The sequence below is a fragment of the Pyrus communis genome, chromosome 3 (assembly GCF_963583255.1).
Source record: "Pyrus communis chromosome 3, drPyrComm1.1, whole genome shotgun sequence".
Lineage (NCBI taxonomy): Eukaryota > Viridiplantae > Streptophyta > Magnoliopsida > Rosales > Rosaceae > Pyrus > Pyrus communis.
Window position 1 is genome coordinate 3,529,111 of NC_084805.1, and position 19,266 is coordinate 3,548,376.

General features: G+C 39.8%; 2 protein-coding genes across 2 annotated transcripts; one reads left to right on the top strand and one right to left on the bottom strand.

Moving 5' to 3' along the window:
- Positions 1-3,338: 3,338 nt before the first annotated feature.
- Positions 3,339-7,459, top strand: LOC137727913 (dihydrolipoyllysine-residue acetyltransferase component 5 of pyruvate dehydrogenase complex, chloroplastic). Its single transcript, XM_068466778.1, has 6 exons — positions 3,339-4,404; positions 4,834-5,025; positions 5,123-5,210; positions 6,647-6,717; positions 6,827-6,910; positions 6,999-7,459. Exons 1-6 carry the CDS (start codon positions 3,523-3,525, stop codon positions 7,101-7,103), a joined length of 1,422 nt encoding a protein of 473 aa, XP_068322879.1. The 5' UTR covers positions 3,339-3,522; the 3' UTR covers positions 7,104-7,459.
- Positions 7,460-7,525: 66 nt separating this feature from the next.
- Positions 7,526-11,236, bottom strand: LOC137727912 (leucine-rich repeat receptor-like tyrosine-protein kinase PXC3). Its single transcript, XM_068466777.1, has 2 exons — positions 8,206-11,236; positions 7,526-8,055 (listed from the first exon to the last, which is right to left on the bottom strand). Exons 1-2 carry the CDS (start codon positions 10,787-10,789, stop codon positions 7,748-7,750), a joined length of 2,892 nt encoding a protein of 963 aa, XP_068322878.1. The 5' UTR covers positions 10,790-11,236; the 3' UTR covers positions 7,526-7,747.
- Positions 11,237-19,266: the final 8,030 nt, after the last annotated feature.

Below are 19,266 nucleotides of genomic sequence, written 5' to 3' on the forward strand. Positions count from 1 at the left end.
TTTACAGGTTCAGTTTAACTTGCACACTCGCCACTGCCCTACTTATTTTCGTACCAGCGCCACTGCTCGTCCTCCTTACCACGATCCTGTTAGCCGACTCTTTTTCACTCGACAACCTCACCACAAAGGTCGAGAACCCACTGTCGTCTCCATCATCGTCGAATGACGCCCGCTTGAAGTCGCGCGACCTCCTCGTGGTTTGGTTTCGATCGAGCTTGATGATCATTATGCCAAAATCGACGCTGTTTTCATCCTCCTTTTCGTCATTGAAGTAATCGATTAAGGCTTCATCGTCGAAGTCCTTGAGGAGGCGTCTGAGAAGCGGAGGGAGAGAGCCGTTGTTGTCCTCATCTTCGTCGACATTACCTTTATAGACCATAGTGGCGTAGAGGTCGGATTCCTAGTCGGAGCTCTTATGCTTGCTCTGTCAATCGGACTCGAAGTCATCGTCGTCGTGGATGACTACCGTTGAGTAATCGGGTTTAGGTGAGATTTTTCAGGTCCGGCGAGTGGTGGGGATCAGATCCATTTTCGATTGGGAGTGAAAGATAGGGAGATAGAGAGAGAAAGAATGTGTTAGCTAAAGTTTGAGAGACTGACTATAAACTTGCAGAGATAAGAGGGCGAGAGAGTAGTTGCAAATGTGATGTCATCGAGGACTCGAGGTTGCTGGGCCATCCATTGCAATTACAAATAAGGCTGGTTCGGATCGAGATCTCGAACCGAAACCCCTAACCCGAATCCCAAACTAAAACATTTCGAAATGGGATTTTATATCGCAAAACCGAATCGAAACTATTCATTTCCCGAAATTCGGGATTCCTGAAAGTGTTTCAGGATTTTCAGGAAACTTCAGGATTGGGCCTTGAAGCCCAAAATGTTGGGTTTTTTTTTTTTTTTTTTTTAACTTTTTACAATTTTACGCTCTTTGAAAAGTAAGCCCACCCATTTTTCAGGAAAAAAAAAAAGTTAACAATTGTAGGCTTTCAGCCCACTGCTCGCACAACACACCAGTTTCAGTTTCAAAATCACATAAATAAATTCAATTCAATCAAAATTCACCACAATTTCATCTCATAATTTCAATTTTCATACCAAGCAAGCAACAACTAACAAGTTAAGCTTAAGTTCACAATTGTCTACCAAACTAGTTAATTAAAAGTGCATGCAACAAAAATGAAATAAGTTAAGTTTTACAAACCAAATTTCCGAATGAATTTAGATTAAGTTACAAATCAAAAGCAAAACATAGTTTATAAGCAAAAAAGTGCATGCAACCAAAATGAAGCTTAAGTAAGTTCATTCCCTTTCGCCCATTAGGCCCCTTCCCCTTGTTGATGAATGACCCGTTGCCATTGATGGTGGACCCCTTCCTCTTGTTGATAATTGAACCCTCCTTTGTGTTGGTGTAGATGCTCTTGAAATGGGTGGTCACAGAGGTAGTGATGGGCGGCGTTGAACTTGAGGTGGTGGAGGAGGTGGCATTTCACAATAATATATCACAACCACAGTTCAACATATATATAATATTCATATATCTCATATACTGATCAAACACATATATATCACAACCATAAATTGATCCATAAACTGACAGAGTGCACATTCCATAAACTGATCCATAAACACATATATATCAAACACATATTTATCTCTGATCCTTAAACTGACAGGGTGCACATTCCATAAACTGATCCATAAACCCATGTATATCAAACAAATGCAGTAGGAAACTAACATGCTGCACAGTTGGCAATAAGAGAATAGGCTAAATAGCTACTGCGTGCTTTGATGAAAATGCTTTGACAACAACGAATGCAACAGGGAACTCAAAATGTGTTAGGAAAGTGACAAAAATAGTAAGTTGGTATTGGGTTGTTGGGCTTGGAAAAAAAATTGTTTGGAGTTTCAATTGGTTTTAATAGAGAGTTGGGTTTATCGAATCAAGCCTGGTTATTAAGATAAAAACAAATGTTACTTAACACGTTCGATCAAGTTCGGTTTGGACTGGAGTTTTCAAAACTGAAAATTTAGAATTGAAGCAAGGCCCGTTTGGTCTGGTTCATAACATGGGTTTGACCAGTTTTTAATTAACTCAATTTTTTTTGGTCCAAAACAAATAACTTAATTTTTTTGTTTATATTTATTAGGTTGGAAAATGTTAAGAAAGCTCTCTCCAAAGTGGAACTCTTCGTCATCTTATGTTTTTTTGCACAATCTATGTGTCAACATTATAAAACATTGTGCTAAAAATTAGAAGTGACGAAGGGTTCATAAAAAGTCCAATTTTAAGAAAGTATCCTTAGCATTTCTCTTGCTAGGTTTGAATATGTTTTCTAGTGCACCAGTTTTATTCCCCACTCTTAGCTAAGCACTTACTAACGTAGTTGTGTTCGTTTTAATTAGTAAATTCGCGTGTATTTTTGAAAAATATTTGCATTTTTCGCACTCTTTATTGATGAACTAAATTGCATGTTTTTAGAATTTCAACATATAATACACACATACTATATTGTCACATCTCAGCCCGGGACAGATCGCTTTCCGGGCCCGCTCCACCACCGTAGCATGATATTGTCCGTTTTTGGGCTTACCATTCCCTCACGGTTTTATTTTTGGGAACTCACACGAGAACTTCCCAATGGGTCACCCATCCTGGGAATGCTCTCGCGCGCTACTCGGTTAACTTCGGAGTTCCCATGGAACCCGAAGCCAGTGAGCTCCCAAAAGGCCTCGTGCTAGGTAAAGATGAGAATATACATATAAGGATCACTCCCCTGGGCGATGTGGGATGTCACAATCCACCCCCCTTAGGGGCCCGACGTCCTCGTCGACACACCACGACCAAGGTTAGGCTCTTATACCAAATTGTCACATCCCGGCCCGGGACGGATCACTTCCCGGGCCCGCTCCACCACCATAGCACGATATTGTTCGCTTTGGGCTTACCATTCCCTCACGGTTTTGTTTTTGGGAACTCACACGAGAACTTCCCGATGGGTCACCCATCCTGGGAATGCTCTCGCGCACTACTCGCTTAACTTCAAAAAGTTCCCATAGAACCCGAAGCTAGTGAGCTCCTAAAAGGCCTCGTGTTAGGTAGGGATGAGAATATACATATAAGGATCACTCCCCAGGACGATGTGGGATGTCACAATATCGTATTTAAGTACTTTCAAGTATAATACACGTTATTTAAACATATTTTTCAATTTAACATATTATTGAAAAAAAAAATACATAAATATTTTTAACAAAAATTTGCAAATAATATTTATTTTAACAAAATATTTAAATTATTTATAGAAAGGAAGCATACCAAGCGGCCATCATCAACATTGACACCGGTAAATTAGTTGGAAGTTGGAACCTCCGCCGGCCTTTGGTTTCGATGCATTCGAGAAACTCACACCCAAATATCACCAACTTATCAACCATGAAATAAACCCACTAAACAAAACCCCTTCCCATCCAAACCGCCTCGTTCCCTCGCCCTCTCTCTTTCTCTGACTGCCCGCTCCAATGGCTCACCTTCTCAACACCTCCTTCATCCCCAGCTCCCAATCCCTCCGCCGGAACGCCACTTCCTCTGCACCGCCCCTCATTTCAGGGCGCCAGAACAGGGCCCAAGTCCAGGCCAAGATCCGGGAGATCTTCATGCCTGCTCTCAGCTCCACCATGACTGAGGGCAAGATCGTCTCTTGGGTCAAGTCCGAGGGCGACAAGCTCTCCAAGGGCGAGAGCGTCGTCGTCGTCGAGTCCGATAAGGCCGACATGGACGTCGAGACTTTCTACGACGGTTACCTGGCTTCGATTATGGTGGAGGAGGGCGGCGTCGCCGCCGTCGGTTCGGCTATTGCTCTGTTGGCCGAGACTGAGGACGAGATTGCCGAGGCCAAGGCCAAGGCCGGTTCTTCATCGGCAGCTCCAGCGGCATCAGCACCGGCTGCAGCTGCTCCGGAGCCACTACCGGAGAAAATTCCGGATAATGTGGGTCCTGCGGTGGTCCCTAAGGCGGCGGCTACTGTGGCGGCGGTGGCTTCGACCCACCCGGCATCAGAGGGAGGGAAGAGAATCGTGGCGTCGCCGTATGCGAAGAAGCTCGCAAAGGACTTGAAGGTGGATTTGGGGTCAGTGGTGGGAAGTGGACCACTGGGGAGGATTGTGGCTAAGGATGTTGAAGCTTTTGCTGCTCAGCCGACGGTGGCGGCTGCTGCTGAAACGAGTGTTGGGAAGTCAGCTACTGCTGTGGCGGCGGAGGCGGGAATTCAGTTGGGATCGGTGGTTCCTTTTACGACAATGCAGGGGGCTGTGAGTAGAAACATGCTTGAGAGTCTCTCAGTGCCAACTTTCAGAGTAGGATACACTATCACCACTGATGCGCTCGATGCTCTGTACAAAACGGTAACTTTTCGTTTTCCAGAAAATGTGCTTTTGGAATCATTTCACATGTTGCAAGAACAATGCTGAATTCTTGTTGGGTTTAAAATTCAAATTCATTGTACGTTAACGCTCAGCGCTGAAAAGATGGTTTTTAGGTAGTTTCAATTCAACAATTTGGCTGCTTAACATGACAATCATCAAAATTGAGTCTCTACTAGATAATTCGACGTTGTCTTGAAATTGTAAAGTGATTTCTTTTTTCCATTTCAATGAAGAGTATGTAGTTTATAGTATGCTATGCGCTTGCATCGTTAATAAGCTTGTATTTTATTTTCCAAGAGAATGTGGCTTACTGGTCGAGAATTGTGAAATCATGACAGTGGATTCGTAAGTTAAGTTTACCACATTATTCTGTTATAATGAGTAGATGTTATGATTAATTTTTTCTAGATCAAGTCCAAGGGAGTTACCATGACAGCATTGCTTGCAAAGGCTACAGCACTTGCATTGGTCAAACATCCTGTTGTCAACTCCGGCTGTAGAGATGGTAAGAGCTTTACATACAACAGCAGCATTAACATTGCAGTCGCTGTGGCAATCGATGGTGGATTGATTACACCAGTGCTTCAGGATGCGGACAAGGTTTGGGCCGTTTCATTTTCGATGCTTTATAGTAGTGGTTTCTTTTATTTTGAGGAGGTGGTTGGTGGTCCTGATGCTTGAAATTTTAATGGGTCAGGTTGACATATATACATTGTCGAGAAAGTGGAAGGAGTTAGTCGATAAGGCCAGGGCCAAGCAGCTACAACCTCACGAGTACAATACAGGTACTATTATTACTTGCCTAAATGCTTAGTAGCCACACAACATGTCGAGCAGAAAAGGAATGAGAGTGTTAGGTTTATTTCCTATTACATTGTCATGCAGAATGAAATGTGAAAATAAACAACCTTTGCCTGTGAAGTTTTTAAAACTTGTATAAAGATGCTTCAAAATTCATGATTATGTCTATCAAATTTAGTAACTACTTTTTCGATCAATACAAAAAATTATGTTGCTAAATTTGATAGAAATAATCATATTCATCGAAATGTAGTTAACTTTTTCGATCAATACAAAAATGTATGTTCATTTGGAGAAAAAGAGATTTATGTGCACTGGCATTCACTTAGTTTTGCTGTGGGTATGCATATGGGATTAAAAAACCCTTTTAATCTCGTCAATATTTCTTCTGGAATTATTTATGGACTATTCAGTTTGTAGGATGTTATAAATTGTTCCTTCAAAACTTTTAATTACTTAGCTAAAGTATGACATGGAATAATTCAATTTATGCTTTATCGTGGTATGAAATTAAACACCAAAGCTGAACAGTGGGAGTGAGAACAAGGTGATCATTGATCATGCAGTCAGCGTTTGTTTTCCTCAAGCAACAATGCCTAAATAATTTGGTTGCCTACGATCAGATTCTCATGTTCCCCATAACATGTACATAATTAGGCTGTCAGTTAGGTTCATGTAATTGTCAAATTAGTACCTAACACTGCGTGTAAAGTTCTTTACAAGTGGGAAATGTTGGCTTCCTAAGTCGGTTCGTTTCAATGCTTCAACTCAATCTTGGCTCTTTGAGGTCACAACTCCCATGTTTGACTCCAAGATTGACCAAGAAGCTTTGGCCGCGCCATTAGAATTTTGTGCCTCATTGTCTTTCTTTTTTATTCACAATCTCAGATCACCAAAACAGTCAGAATGCTGATTAGAGCAACAGTGTCTAGAATTACTTTTAATGATGCAGTTTACAAAGCCTGCTCTTTCTGTTACCTTTTAACTCTGTGATGCGTTTGAAGGGTCTGGCCCTTATTTTTTAGTCTGCCGTATTATTAGGCCCTCAGAGAACCTTACTATGGTCGAATACCTGCGTACGTTCTGTCTCTGTTTTTGCTCAATTCAGGGTTTCTGCCATTTTTCCTCCTAATTTTACTTTTGAGTTTTGGTATATGCACTTTAATAGATGATTTCGGAGTTAGAATATTGTTCATATAATCCTAGTTGTTGGATTCTTCAAGAGAGAAATAGTAGCATAATATACTATGCTTAGCGAAGGCAGGAGGCAACTAGAAATTTTACTAGATTACTTGTATGTCTACATGTAGGTTACTTTTTCTTGTGTTCGTATATTATCTTTTATACTTGTTTTATTGACATTCAAGGTGCCCATATTTTTATTTCTGAATTAAGAGACAACTGTTTGCTGTTTTTTTAGGTACTTTCACTGTTTCTAATCTTGGGATGTTTGGTGTTGATCGGTTTGATGCTATTCTGCCACCTGGAACTGTAAGCGTTGTATTTTGTGCCTTTTTCCTGATTTATTTTCTGTTCAGGTGATAATGCATGTTGTATGTTGGTTATAATATTTGTGCGTTTCTGGTTTCAATTTTCACAGGGAGCAATTATGGCTGTTGGATCATCTCAGCCTACTGTTGTGGCTACTAAGGATGGTCGGATTGGACGGAAGAACCAAATGCAGGTAAGAAATTTGAAAGCTATACTAATTGGTATGATACATAAAAAGGAAACTACGAATTCTAATTCTTGGAACATGCAATGATTTACAGGTAAATGTTACTGCTGATCATCGTATAATTTATGGCGCTGATCTGGCTTCATTCTTACAAACCTTGGCCAAGATTATTGAGGACCCCAAAGATCTTACCTTCTAGTCTCGAAATGTCTAGTCGTCACCAATTGATCCCCGCTTGGCTTTCAGAATGTCTGGGATTTTTCTCCGTAGGATCTCGTCAGGCATGCTTCTGTCGTTGCTAATCATTTAGGTTTGACGGGATGCTTGTTCAATTCTATGACGAATAGGAAAACAATTTTGCACATTAATGCATAATGAGTTTTAGTTCCAGTTCATCAAAGGTTCTATCATAAAATCTTGCTGGCCGTTGTTTTTGCTCAGTCGTTTTCCGGTTTTTAGAGTTGGCTATTGCATGAAACTGGTTATTGAGGTTGTAGAAGTATGTATTTGTAACTTAACAAGCGTATCCTTGATACAAACGTATTGCTACCGAAATCCAACTCACAAAATGTTTTTAGGACTTCGTATGTATCGTGCCTATTTTCAACTAACATGCAGCAGTGGTACAAGCAGCGCATTGTTTATATATTCGCGTTCAGTTTATAAATTTTCTACATGTTACATTACTTCCTATAGTTGCATATATTCTATGGCAAGATAAGCTTTTAACTACATCGAACGACTGATATTCTAGTTGTAGGAACTGACCAAAGCTTCGGGTTCATCCCATCTTATGCATGGAACTTGAATTCATATAGCGACGTTGAATCATGCCGCTTTACTTTATCTTGCATTGAGGAGATTGATAAGCACACTCTTCATTCTTGGCCTTGCATCGGGTGACACACTAACACAAGCGAGAGCAATTTTCAGAACCGCAAGCATCTGGCTTCGGACAGCAGTTGATGTTCTGCTGATACTGTAATCAAGAATGTGATCCCTTTTATCTTGCTGCGCTGAGTTACTCAAGACCCACTTGGCCAACTCAGTCCCCTCACTAACTGCTGGCTTTCCCGTCAGCAACTCCAGCAGAACGACCCCGAAGCTGTAGATATTCCCGGCCATTGTTACAACCATAGTGTATGCATACTCTGCCACCACAGAACAGAGACAAATATTCAGACACAGTTACTTCCAAATCCAGCAAGTTACTTAAATAAGCGGTATACTGACAAGTCGGGGATGACTCTGAGAAACAATATTATGTTACTGTAAGGTGAAGAAATCACAGAACTGCATACCTGGAGGAATGTAGCCAACAGAACCAGCAATAGTAGAAAGGCTTCCGGTGCTCTTTGAAGGATCGATCACCTTCAAGAGCTCAGCTTCTGCAATCAAAGGCTCCTTGAGGGACTTGAGCAAAATGCTTTTGCTTGACAAGTCAAGGAGGAGTATTGGACTTGGAGTGCACCCATGAAGAAAAGAAAGACCCTGCGCTACTCCAACTGCAATACTATATCGGCTCCCCCAATCCATGTCCTCACACGAGATACCACGAAGAGCATCAAAAAGGGTTCCTTTTGGAGCAAATTCATAGAACAGATAAGCACTGTCACCAGTCAAGACATAGGCCAGAGGATTCATGACATTGGAATTGCTTAGTTTCCCAAAGACCTCTAAATCCCTGGCAAACCTATCGTGCCTGCCCAGTTGGAATATCTTGTCACTCCAGTTGAGCTTCTTGACAAAGTAGCTTGCTCCAGACGGCATGATGGCTTTGTAGTAAGTTGAAAACCTAGTCTTCAGCACAACGTTTGACTGGTCGGAAACTACTTCCATCGCTTTAGTGAAATCGATGTTTGATCTATGAATACCATTTGAAGTTAAGAGATTGCCCTGGACGACCTCGGGAACAGCAAGTTCTTCCTCTGTTTGCACTTGTTCATCATTAACCCTGTAATTTTGTCGCGATATTGATACGGCAACAATGGTGATCGCTCCAAAAGCGACCACACCTGCTACAAGGGCAAGAACAATTGTCACTGCATATGATTTTTTCTTCTTCTCCAATTGGGGTGGAGTGTTTATTGTTGTTCTGTTAATCAAACCCTTGTTCCCATTTGCGTCGACCATGACATAAGAAGGGAACTTTGGAATTTCTCCAGAGAGCTCATTGTTAGAAAGTGACAAATGCGTCAAGGCTCCCAATGTAGTCAAAAAATCAGGTATCTTACCTGAGAAATTGTTATTTGAGAGATCCAGAATTTCTAGTCCACTGAGCCTCGAAAGAGTTTCCGGAATAAGTCCTTGAAAAAGATTGCTGCTGAGATTCAAAGTAATCTGTAAATTCGCCGGCATTCTTGGAATGTCACCACTTAATTGATTTTGTCCAAGTTGGAGTTCCGTCAGAGAATTCATGGAGGCAATACCGACGGGAATGGAACCGCTGAGCTTGTTGCCTTGTAAGTTCATGTTATTAAGATTCTGCATGTGTGAAACTGAAGGTGGTATTGAGCCGTTGAGAGAATTCCAGCTGATATTCAGAACGGACAACTTGGGTAGTTGGGTAATTTGAATTGGAATTCCCCCACTCAAATGGTTCGATTGAAGTTTCAAGACCTCAAGACTGCCAAGGTTACCCAAATTTGGCGGCAAAGCCCCAGACAGTCGATTCTGAGCCAAATTCAGCAGCGCCAATTTCCGGCAATCGCCCACTTCAGGAGGAATTGATCCAATCAATTTATTGTTTTCCATCTCCAAGTAGGTCAAATTTTCACGTGTTGCAATTGCTGCAGAAGGTATCTTCCCATCAAGCAAATTGCTTCCCAGTCTCAACCTCACCAAGCTCGGAGACAGAACTTCAGGTACCGGTCCCTCTAATCTATTATTCGACAAATCCAGAGTCTGCAGATTCCTTGCCAACAAGAGGTCCGATGGAATCGACCCACTCAATTTATTATAACTGAGATCCAAGTTTTTCAGATGCTTCGTAATGCCACCAGGAATCTTCTCACTGAAATTGTTAGAATTTGCTGCAAATCTCCAAAGGCTTGTGATATTGGAAATGCTTTGTGGGATTCCGCCGGATAACTTATTGGCCGAAAGAATCAAAACCTCCAACTTGGAGAGCTCTCCGATCCGAGCAGGAATAATCCCGGTAAGCTGATTTACGCTAAGATCAATGATAGTCAAATTCGGATATACCACAATTTCATCAGGGATAGGACCATCAAACCTATTCATAGAAAGCTCAAGCGCCTCCAAAACCTTAGACTTTCCGAGAAGAGTTGGAACAGGCCCAGTAAAACGGTTGAAGGTAAGGTTCAAGCTTCTGAGCTTGACCAACCCGTCCAACTCGGAGTCAATGTTTCCACTCAAGTTATTCCGAGCAAAGTCCAGAGCCTCCAACGCCGAAAACCCAACAAAAGCGGGCAGACGACCTACCAAATTGTTCACACTAAAATTGAGCAGCTTCAACTCACCTAGCTTTCCACAAGCTGAGATAAACCCAGGCGGAATTGTGGTCAGACGGTTGCCGGACACATCAAGAACCTGCAGAGACTCAATCCGACAAACGAGCGGCAGAAACTCCGAGGAAGATATAGAATTCCCGGACAACGAAATCCGGATAACTGATGAATTGGTCGAGGAATTGCACCCGACTCCCTTCCACGAACATGGGTTCGGTTCTTTGTTGACGTCCCATGAAACAGCACCACCAGCAGAAGCGTTGAGGCTGTTGGAGAGATCGATCATGGCGGTTTTTTGGTTTGAGGATAGTGCAGAGAACACCACAGGAACAGGAAGGTAGCAGAAGAAAGACAAGAAGAAATGGAAATTGAAATACAGGACAAGTGAGGTGGTTTGGCGGCCATAGCTGCTCATTTTCCGGCTACAAAGATAGTGTGAGGGAGATTTGTTGTATGTATACTTAATATATGTGATTTTTCAGGTGGAAGGAGGAGAGAGAGAGAGAGAGAGAGAGAGAGAGAGAGAGAGGATCAGAGGTAGATGTCTGTGTGTTGGGTTATGGAATTTTTGGGGGAACGGGAAAGTTTGTGGGAGCGAGGAACAAAGTGAAAGGAAAAAATGCCGGGCGTGTTGGTTGGGATAGGGGGAGTGGAGTTGACCTGGACTGTTGACCAATGGGTCTGTTTCTTGCAAAGACTTCAGACGGAGAGTTAAAAAACGAGTGTTCTCTGCAGTGTGGGGTGTGGAATTAAACTCCACCAAGCGATTTTCGAGTAGGGGCTTCATCTTATTGGTACGGTGGTACCGTAGTCGGTAAATTTAAATTACGAAATTAGTACGTGAAAAACACGTACGTATGTCCTTGGCCAACTTTGCAAAATTGATTTTTATAAACTTGGCCATTTTCATAAGGGAGCTTTCATGAATTTTTATTTTTTTTTGTCAAACGATAGATTTTGTTAGATTAGCCACCGAAGAGGTTCGAACTCATATTGTTATGCAATGACTCAACTCCTTTTCACCACTGTGGTAAAGGAGAAATTTTTTATGATGACGGGAATAGGATGGTACACCACGTGTTTTTATGTAAGTGGTAAGAAATTTTATTTTTTAAGTTATTAACTTTTTAACACACATATCCCACAATTTGTATAATGAAACGTGGTGTATCACCTCGTGTGCCGGTCACACTAAAAAATCTCTTGTGGTAAAGGGGTCACTTGCTTTATGAAAAGGGCTTCGGTTAAATTTATTTTAACAAAAAATTATGCTATAACTTTATTTAATGAAAAAAAAAACTTAAATTTTAATGAAAAACCCTCAAATTTTAATAAAGATGACAAAAAAACTTAAATTTTAATGAAATGACACAATTTTGATATAATTTTTTTTAATTAAAAAAAAACCTAATGTGTCCATCACAAACAATATTTATGAAATTGAACATAACTATACTGTTTATGAAATTGAACACTACTATATTGTTTATAAAACTTAACGGTACTACACTATTTATGAAACTGAACGGGATTACACTATTTATTGGTCCAAATTAATAAATAGTGCCTAGTTCTTGATTCACTTTCATAAATAGTGCCTAGTTATTGGGTCCAGTTTCATAACTAGTGTCTCACTCTTGGTCCAGTTTCGTATATGGTGCCTAGTTCTTGGTCTACTTTCATAAATAGTGTCTAGATCTTGGTCTAGTCATATATAGTGTATAGTAGTTGGTACAGTTCCTTAAATAGTGTCTCTAACTTGGTCTAGTTTCATAAATAATGTCTTCTTGGTCCAGTTTCATAAATAGTCTATTTCTTGATTCAATTTTTTGATTAAATTTTAAAAATAGTGTCTTCTCTGATTTCGTGGATCCTTTGAGCAACAACCACCCTCATGATGGTGATGAGGTGGTGATGCCCATGCCCATGTCGTTCTTCAAGAGATACCCGGTCATTCCTCACTTCTTTTTTACGTTCTCCTCATGAGATATCCAAATCAAACACAACCCTTGCTACGAAGCTACATAGCTTTGTAATCACATAAAAATGTTGGAGTGGGAGTGAACAAATATGTTGGAGTGGTGAAAAAAAACAAAATTGAAGTGGGTGAAAACCCAGAAAACCCCAATGTTTGAAGAAATTGATGTAACTGGGAGTGCTCATTGAGCATCACCTTCGCGATGATCAAGGGCAGTGCCCTTCTGCTCATTGAGTTGCACGCGCGTCAATAAGGTTTTTTTTGAATTTTTTTTTTCCTTGTGTCTTTATCATTAAATAAAGTTATAGGATAGTTTTTGGTTAAAATTCAAAATTTTGGAGTCTTTTTTCACTAGTTTTCTTTTTTATTAAAGACTTACTTTTAGCTATACCTTCTGAAACTCGAATTTAATCTAATTTTGCTCATTGCAGATCAAAAGTCGCCACTTTACCTCTAAAACTCAAGTTTGCTTTACTTTGCCCCGTGTAAATCTATTTTGATCGCATTTTGCTCCTGAAACTTGAAAGTCGTCATTATAAAACTCAAAATTCCCTTCACGTTGCATTAGATTTGTTATACTCTTATGTGGATTTGATTTGGATGCACCAGGTGACACACCCCGACCGAGATCAGGGCGTGCTGGCCGTCACACGGAGGTGACGTAACCATATGCACGTGCGGAAGCTAATAAGATAGTAATATAAAAAGCACTAATAATTAAAAACTAGCATACAAAGTACTAAAAACAAGTGCTAGCGTAAGTGAGACGCTAAATTCAGAGTATTAAGTCTACAGCAGTCCAAAGAAAAACGATTCGACAATAGTACACCCGAAGGTGACCCTACGCTGGTGAGCGTCTGTCAGAAATGCCGGGAAAACCCTCTGGGAAACCACCGAAACTGCTACGCAACTAGAACCTGGAGGGGCGCAAAACAAAAGCGTGAGTGGGCAAAAACAAAGCTTTTCGAAAACCATTTAGAAAATACATTCTAACCCTTTGCCGTAAAACCTGTATACTTCCCAGAAAATAAACATATATACGTATGTATATAGATATGCCAATCATGCTCAAGAATATGCCATGTCAAAATCTCATAATGAAATGCAAGTGCTCAGGTATAAATCATATCAATAACATATAATCTGGCAGCCGGAGTCACCTAACGTGACCTGTACGGCTGCATATAGAGCTCAAATCTCAAACTCAATAACTGAACCTACCCACGAGTCGGAACCACCTAAAGTGGTCTGTACGACAGGCCTAGGTGTAATACATATATACGCTCTAGTGCTACGATCACGTGAAGGCTGTGCGAATAATCGCGGGTCACCTACGAGTCGGAACCACCTAAAGTGGTCTGTACGACAGGACTGTGCACCTAACTTGGATCCAAGCTGAGCGTGTGGTGCGGGAGGTGAACATCACGTGAAGGACTGTGCCCTACTATGGGCGGGAGCACTAACACCGGGGGTGCAGGTTATGAGCTCTCTAAGCATCTCAAACCACTACTAAAATATAAACATGAATAACACTTACCTGGCACTTACCTATGCGTCCACAGCACCCAATATGCATATGTATATATAACCACTTTATAATGCAACTAACGACGTATAAACAATGATAATGTAATGCATGGCATAAAACAATTAACACTTTCAAACAATTTCTGGGAAAAATATAGTATATAGGTATATACGGAAAACCAAAAGCCCACTCACTGGTATGTGGAAGGGTCGTAGCCCCCCTGCCTCGAGTGACCACGCTCGTCCTCGGGATACGTATCACCTATATGCGAAACAACTATAAAAACGTTAATTTTAAAGCACATAACCAACTTCTCATAATAACTTCTCATACATTGCTCAAATTGGACAAATGAATATACCAACGTGCTCTACACAATCTCAGGATCACACCCAAATTTTTAGAAAAATTTTACACCGCCGCACGCGCCCCCACGCGCCGGCCACGCACAGGCACGTGCCTTGCACGCTAACGGTGTCAGGAATATTCCGTCAGACTTGACGGAATATTCCGTCTCCTTCCCCGGCGCCGGAAAACTGGAAAAACTTCAAACGTTGATATCTCGTCCGTTTTTCACCCAAATTTCACGATTTTTGTACCAAAATGAAGCTTAGACCTAGGAGAACATAAATATACCACTTTTAGGGATTAAAAACCACGAGATCTCACCTGTCACCAAACTCCAAATCCGGCCAACTTCGAACACAATGCTCCCGTCGTCCAATTCCTTCAAACGAACTACTCTGAGACTCCTGGGGACTCCACCAAGCCACCTACAAGCTTCATTTTCCCTAAAACGTGAGGATTTATGTTTGCATGAATAGTACCTCAAAACTGACTTCGTGAAATCGACGTGAAAACGGTGATAACCTTACCTGAAAATGGTACGACTGGACTCCTCTCAGCCTCATGAGCTCGACTATGGTCTTGGTTCCCTCGATCTGTAAAGGTTTGAGGGGTTTTGTGTGTGTGTCCGTACGTTTTCAAGAGAAATGGGAGAAGAGGGGACTCGGGAGAGAGACAGGGAAAGGAACAGAGAAGCTGGGAGAGTGACAGTGTGTGTGTGTGGCCCATCACATGCCAACACCATACAAAACAACCAATAACGAAAAAAAGAACGAACTAGGGGTAAAAGTGTCTTTTCACACGTACGTTTTGATATCTTCGGAATGGGATGTCACACCAGGCAAATCAATTTATTTTTTAGTTTTCATCTCTTCAATTTCTTTTAAACTTAATATTTTATGAGTTTAGAATGTTAACACATAATGGAGATTTATAATCAAATTTATTGCTTACGTGGCATAGTCTTATTGGTTGTTGGATCTCACATGTGTTTTAGGATGTGACATGTAAGTTTTAGGAAGAAGAGAGTCCACAAGTTAAAGCGGAACGAATTTTGAGTTTTAGGAAGTAAAGTGATGACTTTTGAGTTACAAGAGTTAGGAGGCAAAGTGAGAGCAAAGTGGAGTTCTACAGAGTGTAGCTAAAAATAAGCTTTTTTGAATTTAATATTCAAAAAATGTTATTCTTATCACATATTTGTACTATCATTTGTATCATCTCTCTAATAAAGATGAAAATTTATTTGTATTATTGAAAAATATTTAAACGTGTATTAAACATAAAAAGTATGTATGTACGTGTAGAACACGTGTATCATATATTAGAGTTTTAAAAAGGAAATTGTTATTAGCACTCTAAAAATCTCATTTTGCACTCTAAACTTTCTATAATTAGAAAGAAAAATACACTTGTGAGGAGTGTAGAATGAGATTTTTAGAGTGCTAATAACAATTCCTATAAAAAAAGTGCAATCTTTAAGATGTACTAAAAATGTACAATATGCATATTATATGCAAATTTACTAACTATAAACTCAAAGTACATAAAGAAGAGACTCTTGCATTCACGTCCACCAAAATGGGTCATGTGAGATCCAAATGCCAAAGAGAGATCAACCAAAATGGATCGGGTGAGATCCAAACGCCAACAAGAGTTTTCCTTATATTTTTCTTGAGTGTATATGTAACGTGACACGGAAGCCGATACTTAAAATGATTCCTCAATTCATATGGCCCTATAAAAGTTTCTATCGTGTGGAGCCACGCTTGACTAGAAAACTAGGTTGTTCAAAAACGCGTAAATGGAGAAAGAAGAAGAAGTTAAAAATACAGATGAGAATGGGAAGGTGCAGATTGATTCCACTAAAAATCGTTTGTTTCTGGAAAATGTGATTCCCTTGGAGTCATGAAGGTTTTAATTCGATTGGTTAACACAGTCGTCGCGACCTTGGCGGTCATGACGTGAATGATCGGCTGCCCTTTTTCTGGGCCTGCCACTGACTTTTGTGCTTTGAACCGGGCCCGCATTGACTGACCAGTTGTTGTGCTTGGTGCTTGATGCTTGATGTGTAGGTTGTTTTACCTTCCTTGGATCACACTGGCCACCATTTGACATTCTTTCAAAACCTTAATAATTGGATCACTAGTTCAATTTTCCATTCTTTCAATAAATAATGGGATCACTAGTTCTTGAACTATTATCAAATTGTTGTTTTGGTCCCTTGATTACTGACGGAAATTACATCAGTGTTTGCGAATATAGCCAAGGTTGTAAAGCCCAACCTAAAAACATTGTACTCAAGTTTGACTTATTTAATTATTTTCGAGCTCAAGCTAGGTTTGGCTTGGTTCTTACATGAGCCGAACTCGAGAGAGCTTAACAAATTTGAGCCCAATACCAAACTCAAACTGTTTCAAGCTATTTCTTATGGTACGTTGGTTCGAATGTGTAAAGAACTTTGCAATATCATGAAAGGGTTTAGGCTAAAGAGTTGAGTATTGCATCAAATCTTTTTCATGTAGTGTCCCGTAGTAATCACTAATCATGATATAGTGTTTAATAATAAAAAATGTATATCACGTAAAGCGTCTATTAAAATGTATTAATGATATTATGGATGCAAATTTCGTACACGTCAGATTTGACAAAATTCCACTACAAGAAAACAAACACCGTTAGCTTAATTGGCGAACCAAGAAAAAGGGGAGGTGTCTGCCAAAGGTCCTCTAATGCCTAAGTAAAAAAAAACAGTAGAGAGAAAAATAGAACTTGAGAGTGTTCTGAGTAGTAAGTGGCAATTAACGTATTCTCTGACTGATTTGGCAATTTATAGGGAAGAAACCTAGTAGACAGCTAAAAAGGGAGGCTGCAAATGTGAGTCAGTCTTTGCAATCCGGCTGCTAGCTTGCAGTTTTGAAGGTCCTTGTTGGTGAGAGCACATAAATTGTTTTATTCCCACATTTCCTTTTATCGAGTGATGTATCTTTTAGAAATTGTATCGAATGATGTATCTGTCAGAAATTGTATCGAGTAATGCATCTGTCATAAATTTTTTTTGTTCTCACATTTCTTGTAGTATAGATTACTTAAGTAGTTCTTTTTCGGGTTTGTTTAAATCATAGATATAGATAGTTGTAATATACACACATATGTCATATATCATATGGGTAAAAACAAATGCACATAGGTATCTATGTCTGATTGTTCATTGGGTAACTTGTTTAGCAAGTCTATGGTTGCTTCGTGTTCGTATAGGTTGTAGCTGGTTCTAAGAAAGAAGCTCAGTGCCAAAAGCAAGAGGTTGAGTTGAAGCTTGAAGTTCGACGGGTTACAGAGGTAGGTTTTAATTGCAAAGCTTTCGATTAATCTGTTGTTTACACTGTATTTTATTTTTATCTTTTTTATGGTGATATGTCCCTTTAACTTCGTGTCTGACATGTCATGCTTCTTTTGCCAAAAACTATCTCAGCTTCCGAGTTATTCTTGGTTTGGTTACATCTATATGTCTCCATCGTTTTAGCATATCCATCTTTTTGCTCACTTTTGTGATGCTTTTCGGTGTCCAAGTACTCATTTTTTTTCATTCGTCTTGTTAGTTATACTTATATCGATTATCCATGTGCTTTTCCTTCTCAGTCATTGATGTAGTTGCTCATAGCTCAGCTCGATGACTTATGTATGTATATGCAAACGGTAATGTTATTCATACCATATTTTTATATCATATTTCTATACTATCTTAGATGACATCTGATGTGGATAAACACATCATTTGAAAAATTTGCACAACCCCAAGAAAAAGAAGGAGAAAGACTTCTTGCATACCACAAATTAATTAGTTTTTCTTAATTATTAGTTTATTAAATAATGAACTAAATTTAAAAATCTGATTAATTCAAAGGTGTACTAATGATTCGTCGAGCAAGTTAATGATATGGAAGCAAATTTCGAGCGTCGCATAACTACTTTGGAGCCTTGCATTCCGAAGGATGATCCTCCTGCTTGAGTTGATTTCACTCACTGCATATTTAGCATTGAGCTTTTTATCTTTTGTAGTGTCTGGACTTACCGGTAGTTTGTGTTTTAGGATCTCAACTTATAACTTGAGAGATATTGCTACTCCCATAACCAATATTATGCTCCTTGTTCAGTTGCTTCAAGCTGGTTTCTAGTCACTTAATTTCTTATTGGCTTTGTTTATCTTTCTCCTTCTTATCCTGCAGCACTTGCCTATGACATTTAGTACGCACGCTGCCCTGTGGGGTTTTGGGTTTTGGTACCATTTAACTTTATCATTAATAATGAAATGCAATAGCATCCAAATATAACATCATATATACCTTAGGAGTGTAATCTAGCATCAACGCTGTAAAGGGAAATCTTGTTATAGTAATACCAACGTCATTCAATATAATTAGTTATAACTTTAAGATAATGTAACCTTGGAGTGTAAATCTGAATGATTGTAGTGCAATTTTATATTTTATATTATTTAGACGTTGAATGTTTACGTCATGTTGTAACATTATACGGGTAATATGTAAGAGAGTATTTTTGCTCACCACCCTAAACTAGGGTGTATGCTTACCATCACTTTTAAAGCTTGACATATGTCCACTAAGACCATCTCCAACTGATTCGGCCAGAGGACCATAGGGCTAAAAATAGCCCGAAATGATACGAAAACCATCTCCAACCGAGGGCTAGGCCAAAGGGCTCGTGGATCCCACCGAGCTAAAAATACCAAATCAGGCCAATCGGCTGGCCCAAATGAGCTAGCCAGCCAGCCCCGGGCCGGCCTAAAGTAGCTAGTTGGAGTCATGCTGATGCCAAGTAGCTGTTGGATTTGAATTTTTTTTTTTTTTTGTGGACAAAATTTAAAAATAAAAAATAAAAAATTCTAATTTTTTTTCCCTATTACTACCTAAGCCTTAGCCATTAACCAACATTAGGGGGTGTAGTCAAATTAGGATTTTGTAGAATTTTAATAGACTTTAAAATCTAGATGTAGTCGATTAGAGTTTTAAAAGAAGATTTTAAA

Excerpts from the sequence above, each read along its gene's own strand:
- LOC137727913 (XM_068466778.1), top strand. The coding sequence starts at position 3,523 with ATGGCTCACCTTCTCAACACCTCCTTCATCCCCAGCTCCCAATCCCTC. Across the intron at positions 4,405-4,833 it reads TCGATGCTCTGTACAAAACG|ATCAAGTCCAAGGGAGTTAC; the intron begins GTAACTTTTCGT and ends AATTTTTTCTAG. Across the intron at positions 5,211-6,646 it reads ACCTCACGAGTACAATACAG|GTACTTTCACTGTTTCTAAT; the intron begins GTACTATTATTA and ends CTGTTTTTTTAG.
- LOC137727912 (XM_068466777.1), bottom strand. The coding sequence starts at position 10,789 with ATGAGCAGCTATGGCCGCCAAACCACCTCACTTGTCCTGTATTTCAAT. Across the intron at positions 8,056-8,205 it reads TGTTGGCTACATTCCTCCAG|AGTATGCATACACTATGGTT; the intron begins GTATGCAGTTCT and ends CTGTGGTGGCAG.